The following is a 10,776-nucleotide window of genomic DNA, read 5'->3' as shown; positions in this document are numbered from 1 at the left end:
GAGAGAAGAGAGAGAGAGAGAGAATAAAGAGAGAGAGAAAGAGAGAGAGAGAGAAGAGAGTGAGAAAGAGAGAGAGGAGAGAGAAAGAGAGAGAGAAAGAGAGGAAGAGAGAGAGAGAGAGAGAGAGAGAGAGAGAAAGAGAGAGAGAGAGAAAGAGAGAGAGAGAGAGAGAGAGAGAGAGAGAGAGAGAGAGAGAGAGAGAGAGAAAGAGAGAAAGAAAAGTTTAGTATCACCCTACCCTATTATTCAATATCATTTATCTCATCATTTACATAGTTATCATTTATCTCGTAGTTTTTCTTCAGGATTAGTTCCTGAAGTAAAATCATTGTCTGCAAAGTTCTGTGTTTTCCTGATAAGTTAATTTCAGATTGGACAGATGCCTGAAAATCTCCTGGGGATAAAATTTATATTTTGAGAATGAGAAGAGAAATTATAACCCAAAACATACTAGTCCAGTGCTGGTGTTGTAATTTTGGGAAAAAGCCAGTTTTGAAAATATGATAGGCCTAACAGTAACAAGGGAGTATTAAAGCTGTACATACCAAGGGAGGAAAAGGGAAAAGCCAGTCCTCCCTTACTACACCAAGAAGAAGCCAAAACACCAACTTGTAGCCTAAAAAGTTATTCTGTTGTGAAGTCATTCTCTGTTGCTACAAGTTAAATTTTTGCAGATGGATATACAAGATGTTTCTTGCTTTATGTGCTGTTCCCCTGGAAAGCATAAAAATGAATGTTTAAAAAGAGTTTTCTTTGTAGTTTTGAGTAAAGTATTTATGTTAGTTAGGTGTCCTGGTGTAATTCCAAATACAAAATTACATTTCCAGTCCAACATAGAGGAAAAAAAAAAATCATAGAAGATTTATTTGGATCTAGTTACTGTTTATCCTTTACCATATATTTTGAGTGTGATTAACTGATTAGCTTAATTTTATGGCTTCATATTTTCTACTAAGAAACAAAAAAAATCAAACCAAAAACTTGTATACTTTTCTCCTATGGGTCGTACTAAGGCTAATACTACTATAACTCTTGAATTTAAAGGAAAAAATACTTGCATTTTTTCCACGTACTTCATGCAAGGTTTTACTACTGCAATTGTAGATGTTAATGCAAATGATAATGCTAAACTAGTGGAAAAACAGTCATGTTGGCAACCACTATTTTACATGACTGTTAGTTCACTTTTTAAAATACATTGTGTTTCCAGGAGACATCACCTATAAGGAATTTTTCAGCTGCATGCTATTAGCAAATTAAACAGCCCTATGTTGTTATATTGTCATGTTCCATTACTGAATATGTGTTTGCAAGATAATGCATTCTGATCTCCTCTTTTTCACTCTTTCCCCAGTGAAAAGGCAGAGTCTGAAGGTTCAGATCAATGCAACAGAGGACACTGTTTGCATGCGATATCTTCGACCAAGTCAAAGCACCAAATTAGAAGGTTTTGTCCTGGGTTATGGAAGCAACTTATTTTCTAATCAGTACATTCCTTTACCTTCAGAAGGGAAAAACCATGTAACAGAACTTGGTAAGACATATTTGCTTCGCATGCTGTTGTTGTAATGAATTATGGGAAGAGAATGAGGAGAATGTGAACCTTTTGTTCACCTAAATTTTTGTTTTACTGGGTTGCTGCTCAGGGTTTCTTTGTGATTGTTTAAGGTTGCTGTCAAGAATTTCAGTGGAAAGTGGAATTAGCAGATCCTTCAAAGGGAGCAACAAGTTGTTTGGAAAAAATTGTTTGCTGGTATTTGTTTTGGGGATTTTGGTTTTACTGAGAGACTGTTCTGAGCCTGAATACATCACAGATCAAATGGGATGGTTTGCCTAAAGATGCAGCTATAAAGTAGAGTATGAGGGAAAAGTACATGCTTTTAACACATAATAGAAGAAGCAGTGAAACAGTCTTGAGAATTGTGTGGTTGATTCCTTTTGCTAGAAACATTCATATCAAAATAATGCCTCTTCTTGTAGGGCTCTCCTCCAGTATTACATGTTCTGGATTAACCTCTCACTTCCATGTCAGGTGGTACCGACAGAATGCCATGAGCTGTTTTATGGAAGAGATTAAACCATGTCGAGAACACTATATCCTGTTATCTGGAATAGGGAGAAGGAAGAATAAATTTTTGAAACATTGATTTATCAGGATTTGACCTTTTGAGAAATCTGTTAAATCCCTAAGGATTTTCCTATTGATTTCTTTAAGCTTTTCTAGCCTGAAATGAATAAATTTACCCTCATCATTGTAATGCTGGTGACCTTGGAGTAAAACAAGGGGGAGGAAAGGATGCATGAGGATAGAATAAATAATTGCCATGTTTTTGATGTGGTCAGTTAAGGCCATTGTGGGTGTCTGCTCCGGGCTGAAAACTGCATAATAAAAACTGAAAAAATAAAATGTTAGACATAGAATAATTAAGATATTAGACACTGATAGGATCACTGTGGCAAAGGTTAACTTTCCTTTTCATGAGTTGGTACTCCTGGGATCTCTTTGTAATTCTATCGCCAATCCAGTGTTTGAATGCATAATCATCACTTAAGCTGGGTCTGGCTTAGCTAATTCATCCTTTGGGTAACTTTTGAATCAGTTCACTAAGAATGATGTACAGGATTTTGTATAGTATACTGTGCATTAGGCATAACAGTGTCTGTTGCAGGAGTAGTGAGGATTAATATTTCTCAGGTACTCTGAGATCTTAGGGAAGAGCAAAAAAGGACTGAATATAACATCATGTAAGATCATTTTCACTTCCTATTTAATAGAAACTTTTATACCTCGTGCTTTGCAAAACTGATAACTGAAAGCTCAAGACCACCTGGATTTTCAGGTATATTGATATTTTGTAGCTTTAACCATAACAGTTAATGGCTGGAAGCTAGGCACCTTTCTTCAATTCTACAGCACATCAGAACACTGGCCACATGCGTATCCATTTACTGTAGGGTGTCTGGAGAGGGAAAAGCATAAATGTTGAGGAATACTCTTCCTTTATGACTATTGGAAAGGAAAATAAGATCAAAATTTTACCTCCCTCATGCTAATAGAAGTTGTCAGTTTCCTTATGACAATAAATCTATGCTTGTGACTTCTGAACATCCAGTAACTAAACATGCAAAATGCAACGTAATATAGACAGCAAGGCAAGCGTTTCTAACCTTCAGAAAATGTCATCTTTGAAAAGACAGGAGTAAAAGAAGTTATCAGAAATATGTACTCCAAGTTGCAAACATTTATTTAAAGCAATTACTAGTAGGTTTATTGGAGCTGTTGCTTTTAGTTGAGAGATTTAGGGTTAGATTGTATGCCTTTGGGACTTGTTTATTGGAAACAGAGAGTGCATAATTTTTCCCATTTCCCAAATATTAAACACAACATTAAACTGCAGCTTTGACTGTGCTTTCCAAATGTGTATGGAACACGAGCTAAAGCAATAAACATCAGTTGTGTTTTTGGCTCTACTTTAGAGTGACTTGTGTGGCAGAAATGAAGACAGAGATGATTGCTAGCACACTCCCTCCTCCCCACCATATTTAGGGAGAAGTTGCTGGCAGAAACTGGAAGAATTGCAGAATGGTTCTTAATTCTAGGAACCATGATTAAGTTTTATTGTGGAAGCCAGAGACTTCAGCTCTAGCATACGTTTTATATTGATTTTAGAAAAAGCAAAGTGTTGTAGTGGGACAATAAAAATACTCTCAGGAAATATGCCAAAGATATAACCCTACAGACCCTGTTGCTGAAAAATCCCAGATTATTAGTGCATCTCATATGTGATGAATTGGCCTAGTATGTTATCTTCACATAAAAACAATGTACGTTAAATTTCACACTCAAGGTTGTCTATCCCATGTTCTAGATATTCTAGTGATCCAAGTGCCACTGCACACGCTGAAAATGGTCTTCAGTGTATTCCACACATTTTTCCACAGTCCAAACAACTAGGATTTGAACATTCATTTTTGCCATGAGAGCTCCTTTTTGCTCCTCTCATGCTTTGATTTACCTGAATTTTACAGAAAGCTGGTGAGTTTACAGGCTTCCCTGAACAGTGGTAGGTGAGGCTTTTATTGAACAGGATGTGAAGGAAGTGGTTCCCAAATATCCCAAATATGAAAATTCGTTGTGGTCTTTTTAGACCAAGACTAATGAAATTTAATGTTTCCTCCTTTCTTGTCAGTTTTATGGTTCATCAAAAGAGAAACCTTTCCCAGTTAATTTAGGGGCAATGATTACAACCTTAAATTGGCTTGTAGCTGAAAGGTAAAGATTAGAAATGGACATTTAAGGACACTTGTTACTCTCTAAAAGGTATATTTTTCTAATGCATTAAGGAATAATGCTGTGGACTATAATCCCCTGGGAGAGAGATTACATCCAGGACAATTTCCACATTTCCTTGATTTAACTCTGCATCCCTGGTTTTGTTAATGGAGCAGCATAATTGGTGTTCTGTTTGGGATAATTGTTCCCAGTTGGAACTGGAATATGGAAGATGACACAATATACACAACAATATATATTTCTAAGGCCTGAAAAATCCATATTTCCAACCCAGCTATTGTAGATTTATATGAAATTTATTGTCATCTTCTCTGCTGGGTCATACACCTCTTATGATCCTGTTAACAGGAAGATGGAAACCAGCAGATGCATTAATTTATAAAATTACGTGTCTATAGATGGATATCTTCTGAAAGAATTATTAAGGATGTGACATTTCCTAGGATTTTCAGGAGAGATACATGACTTTGTGCAATGTGTGACATTCACCTACATTTCATCCATTAAAATATTCAGCATCTCACTACAGAAATTCTTATCTGAAAACATCCGTTTTCACTTTGTTTTGCAAATTGTATAGTAACTGAGGCAGCAATTGCATAACGTTATCAGTAAATTGGGATCTGCCTGCAATGGGCACATGCAAAGAGAAAAGGATTCTGTTGGATTTCCTGAACTTGGATTTCCTGAACTTGTAATGAGTTTCTGCTGGCAACAAAGTCTTGAGCAGCTTCATGCACCAGTAGATAGATCTGAATCATACTGAAATGTCAATGACAATGACAAGGCAGCAGCAAAGTTTGTTTCCAAAGAGTTATGCCTCTGTTTCAGGACACCAGATGTGGTTTGTGCTGAGTGTACTTTATGTGCTCACATTACAGTAAACAACATTATTTTTGGTCATGAAAGCTATTCAGATACTGTCAAAAGACATCAAGATGTTAATTCAGCTAGACTAATAAAAAGGTGAATGGACCCATCCAAAAACTCTGAGCTTGACTTAAATCTTTATCTTAATTCTTTCAGTCTTCCTGACTCATAAACAAAGAGTATTTGCTTAAGAAATTTGTGTTAGTCTTTTCTAACTTGGCTAGGAAGATTGCAGGCCAGCCTCCTAGAAATTGTTGATACTGTTGGAGAAATCCAAAAAAATTGGGTGGAGACAGGAAGGTTTTGTAAGAATGAACAGCAATTACTTAATAGAGTGAACAAAATTATTTTCCCTTTCAGTTTCTAAAACCAGCTCAAATTTGGGCAATGCTTTTGCTTTTCCTTTTCTTGTACAAGGTTGTACAGTGTAAGAGGAGAATGTATTGGTAATCCTGCTTTATAACAATGCAGTAAGTGATGGGTGAATTTTGTGTTTATGTATATATATGAGAGAGTTCTAGTACCACCTTGAGCACATTTTAAAAAGTGTGATTCAGGGATCTGTGCTAGAGCAGTGCTTATCTAAAAGATTTTGCTGTGCAGTTTCCTATAGCTGATCAATTACCAAAAGCTGGTAGTTATATTAGTTACATCCTTTTCAAGATGCCAAGTAATGTGAATGTTAATTCAGCGTTATGTTGCCTCCTGCTAGCTCACCAGAAAGCAGGTTCTCATTGCTAATGCTAGCTGAGCCTAGTGGAAGGAAGGAAGTCTTCCTGGAGGAAGTCAGCAGATGCCTCTTCCTCTAGGCAAGTGTATTGATCACCTGGGTTCATTCATGTCAGCCCCTTTGTCCCACTTCTCTGTCTTTTCCCATGCTGGTTACATGACAATACTTTCCATCTTCCCCTTCCTCCAACTGTGCCATTAACAACATCCCATGATGAGTCTTTAGCAATCCCTAAATACAGATTAATGACTTGCAGCCTCAAGCCAAAAAATACTTTGTTTTAATTTCTGAGTCCAATGATCCATGAATTTTAACAATAGATTTGTAACACTACAATTTAAGATTTATTCTAAGTTTATCAGTCAGTTCCTTCTTACATTGTTTTGCTTTTAAGTGCATATTGGCTGGGCCCTGGATAGTGTGCTTGAGCAAAAGCAGCATTTTCTAGCATTTTGTAGTGCATGTTAGTTGCCTGCTGCCACTGATTTAATAGCCTAGCTCATGGCATGTGGAAGTGTTCTCCTATGTTAATGTGATATGTCAGTGGCATGTATTTTTGTTACATTCTAGTTGTCTTCATAAACTATTAAGGTTGGTAATAGAAGTTTTTTCTTTTAATAGTTTTATTTACTGGTACAATAGCCCATGCATGGGGAATCATACCACTAAGAATTAGGCATGAATTTACCAAAGAGCACTTTTTGGTACACCTGGGTGTTTTCTTAGAGTATTTTGTGACTGAAGAATTGAAGGTGGTCACTATTTGGACTTTATTTCTGATCTGAAAGGAATTCTTAGCCAAGATATTTGTTGTTCTAGCCTTGATAAAGCGGGTTAGACAGTTATAGATTCAAACAAGTGGTCCTGGAGTAGCAGCCCACCAAAAATGAGTTAGACATCAAGGAGCAGCTAAGATTTTCATAGCAAATTTGCAAATATATTTCAAATTGAACTTGTTCAAGCTCGAGTTGTTTTGTAGGGATCCTTCATTTATGAGATTGTGGATCCTCACAGATGAGAGACAGACAGATCTATATTTTTGTATCTTTATCATGTGTATCTCTGTTGTATACTGATTAATGTTGAAATTATTTTTGGAGGCAGATGCTGGACTCATGCATCTGTGTCCAGATGTTTCAACATCAATCCTAGTTTTGTAACTATCCTTTTCTTACTAAATATTCAAAGAAAATAAGAAATATTCAGCTGCAAACAGGCTTGTCTGTACTCTGTGGTGTAGTTTGCATTTACTCGAAGTTATAATTTTATTTTTCAAATAAACTTCTCTTTTTAAAAATATTTTCATGTAAATAGTTGATCTATTCTGTGAATCATAATTACATCCAGTCAAACATGCATATTTTAAGAGTGACTGTCACATTTTCCTACCTACCTCCTATTTCTGCAATTTAGCTCTTAACCATTAAATGAATTAGTGCTAAGTAAATTGTGGTTTTATTGAAGTTCTGGTATTCTGCAGAATTTTCATTTTCTTCTGCTGTGTTACTCACCTCTTCCTAGGATTCCTGCTTCTTATAGACATGGATCTGTGGAATGGGTTATGAATATATATAGGCATCATGAAAGAACAGAGATTATCATTAAATGTTTCCTGTAACTTGATAGAAGTTAATACATGGGTGAGGCAATGTTTTAACACCCTGAATATGGATTGAGTCATAGAAGCATCAGATGATTTCAGCATTGTGATGATGACTGATAGTCATATTTCTCAGCAAGACTGAATCAGTGTGGAAACTCAGTAGTCTTCTGAACTTACTAAAAGAAATGTTGAATTTCAGTGAAAGACTAAGAAAGAACTTCCATTTCTAAGGAGTCGGGGCTCATTATGTGATATTGGAAAAGCTCTCTGCATTTTTAAATTTCAGGTGCCTTGGATATAGAATGTATATCTGCTCAGAATAAAAGCATTTAAAGGCATATGTCCTCCAGTCCATGCATAATGCTTTGATACTGCACATCAAACCAATTAATTTAACTTCAATTACAGTTGCTCTACTCTTAACATCTACATAGTAGAATGGGTGGTTCTGCTCAGGAATTGTGGAGTCATATTTCTAAATTAAGATATATCTTAAGTACAGAACCAAAATTTATTATTTTGTCCCAGGTATTGAATGGATTTCCTTAACAATTTCATTTTCCGATTTCAGTTATAATGATCATAATATTGTCTTAAATTCAGTGGTTCTAAAGAAGTAGAACTTTTTTAAGTTCTACTGCCTCGTCTCTAACAGCCTCTTCTCTCTCAACATCTAGTCTCAGGCTGTTTTCCTAAATACTTTCTTTTGTAGGCTGTATTACAGTCAGAAGAGCCATGAATTCTCTGGAAAATGGGAATGTGTTGTATTCTTTATTAAGGCAACATTTGTTAAATTCACCAGAACAAAGCCTAATGAAGAGCATATAACAGAAAATATTTCCACAGAGACTGCTTTCTTACAGAACATAAACACCTGCTAGAACTAATGAATCCTGAAAACTGCCAGGTTTTGTAGCTGAGATGTCCAGTGAGGCATTAACAGTCTTTGTTTATTGCCTTCTTTTTTTAGCAGCTAATCTATTTCTATACTGCTATACAAGTCATTTCAGGTTTCAGCCAGAATTAACTTTTCCAATTATGGAGCAGGGAAAAACTGTTTCAAAATATTTTAATAACTTTCTTTCACAATCCTTGGACATTTTACTGATAAACCCATAAATTTTTAGAGTTTTGAAAACTGGCTTTGTAGTTCTTGAACTTTTAAGGACATGCTTTAAAATAATCCTGTTGAATACTTGGTGAGAATTATAACAGTCTCACAATGCAGAGCAGAAAACTGTTTAAAATACAGAGAAACGAAACTATTTTAAAATGTTTCTTATTTCTAGTTTTCAGTCTCAATACAAAAAATGTCCAAGTGGTTACACATGCCCACACTTATTAAAAAATATTAAATATTACAAACAATTTTTTGTAAATGAAGATGTATGTGCACTTTGGGGTTCCTTTTTTTAACTAATTCTTTTCTCCACACTGCTTTGAACAGCTGATTCAATGTTTATCTTGGTTATTGGGTGCAGATGAAACCCATTTAAAAAGACTAATTAAACAATTAAGGTACATACATAGTATGGGTTTCCAGTGATTTAGGTGCATAGAATCAGTGAAGTTAAATTAGAGTGGTTTTCCCCACACTGGCAGAGCCTTTTCAGTAGTACAGCAAACTTTGGAATTTTTTTTGGTACTGCTTTTCCTTTCTCTCTCTTTGCTAATCTGTATTAATTGCTTTTTCATTCATTTGCAGATGCAGAGCCTCGGTATTTGGTTTCAGTAAGACCAGCACGTGTTTCAAATAAGAAATCTTGTTCAGGTATTTTAATATTACTGTAACTCTTTCCTAAAATACTTGAAAGAAAACAGAACCTTTTGCTGGGCTTCTCTGAAAAGATATTTCTACCTGTAGGCATCTGACTGGGATGCACAAATTCCATATGTGGAAAGGTAAAATGTAGGACAGTGTTTCCTAGTCAGTAGCCACGCACATGATGTTCAAAACATGAAGATGTACCTAGAGATTTTTTTGTATAAAGGTCTTGTAAATGGTAATTGAAATTTAGAATACTAATTTCTGATGTTTAAAGACATTGAAGTTATTCTTCCCAAACTACAAGTAAAGACTCCTTCATCCACAGACATGTTAATGCTCTTTGTTTCTCATTGGAAAATGGTAGTTTGTGTTTGTCCATCTGTCTTTCTCTATATCATATACTACTACTATGTTTGCTGATGTGAGAACTTATGGAAAAAGTGATATTTCCAGCTGAATCTCTACACAGCAGAGTACAAATCTGAATTTTATTTTCATCTGTTTCGAAGTCTTTCTATATGATCTTAATCATGTCATTAATATTGTTAGTTCTGAATTCCTTACTTTACTATGGAGATTTAATTCTGTACTTTAACATGGAGACTTCTTTCAGGATAACTGGACTGTTGCAAACAACACCTGACAACCTATACCTGGAATCAATTAAGGTCAGGTTGGAGAAGGCTCTGAGAAACCTGATCCAGTTGAAGATGTCCCTGCTCATGGCAGGGGACTTGGATTATAGTCCTTAAAGGTCCTTTCCAACCCAAATTATTATATGATCTTTAGATGGTTTTTTTTCCTAACTCCTGGTAATGCTTGGGGTAAATCTTTTCTTGCTCTTAGCCAGGTATAACACATTATATTGTGTGGAAAGATTTTGGAAAGTGCACCTTTCAGATGCAACATTTATATGTTGGGTTTTAATGTAGGTTTCATAGCAACATATTCATCATCAACATAAAGTAAAAACCAATATGGTTAACATTTCTAAATGTCCACACGTGTATTTGTTGAAAATACTAATCAGACTGTCACTGGGGCTGGTTAAGTGAAGAGATAATAGGGTTCAAAAGGCATAGAAGAAAGTTAGTCAAATCTGGTTCACAACAATGAGAAAAAAACCCTTTAGATCAGTGGCTTATAAAGTTTCAGGAAATATTGATCACCTCTACATTTTGAGGAGGTGCAGATCCTTTAGATTTTTGCAGTACCTAACATGATGTAAAGAATATATTGATTTCCTATAGCAAATCATCTTTCAAACATCAGTGATTCTCTTTGGGCTTGTAGCAGTCCCTAAACCACAGATTCAAAATAGAGACTCTAGATCATTTGTTCATTTCTGTATTAGCTTTTAAACTTTCTTTAAAATGAGTTCTTTCTCCACAGATGAATTTTCCTCCTTCATACAGAGCAAAGCTGAAGTTCAGTATCATGCAAAACCTGATTTCTATATAGTTAGTGATTAAAAGAGAAAAATCCCACAGATACAGACATTGACTTAGATC

General features: G+C 35.4%; 1 protein-coding gene across 1 annotated transcript in view; it reads left to right on the top strand.

Moving 5' to 3' along the window:
- Nucleotides 1-10,776, top strand: part of ABI3BP (ABI family member 3 binding protein) — a 137,403-nt gene that overhangs the window by 19,014 nt on the left and 107,613 nt on the right. Inside the window, exons 2-3 of the mRNA XM_083855075.1 lie at nt 1,355-1,534; nt 9,203-9,268. Coding sequence (XP_083711201.1) covers nt 1,355-1,534; nt 9,203-9,268 — 246 coding nt within the window. The remainder of the gene's footprint in view (nt 1-1,354; nt 1,535-9,202; nt 9,269-10,776) is intronic.

This window comes from Zosterops lateralis, assembly GCF_965231275.1.
Source record: "Zosterops lateralis genome assembly, chromosome: 2".
Lineage (NCBI taxonomy): Eukaryota > Metazoa > Chordata > Aves > Passeriformes > Zosteropidae > Zosterops > Zosterops lateralis.
Note: the sequence above shows the minus strand (reverse complement) of the source record. Positions and strands in the feature narration are given on the sequence as shown.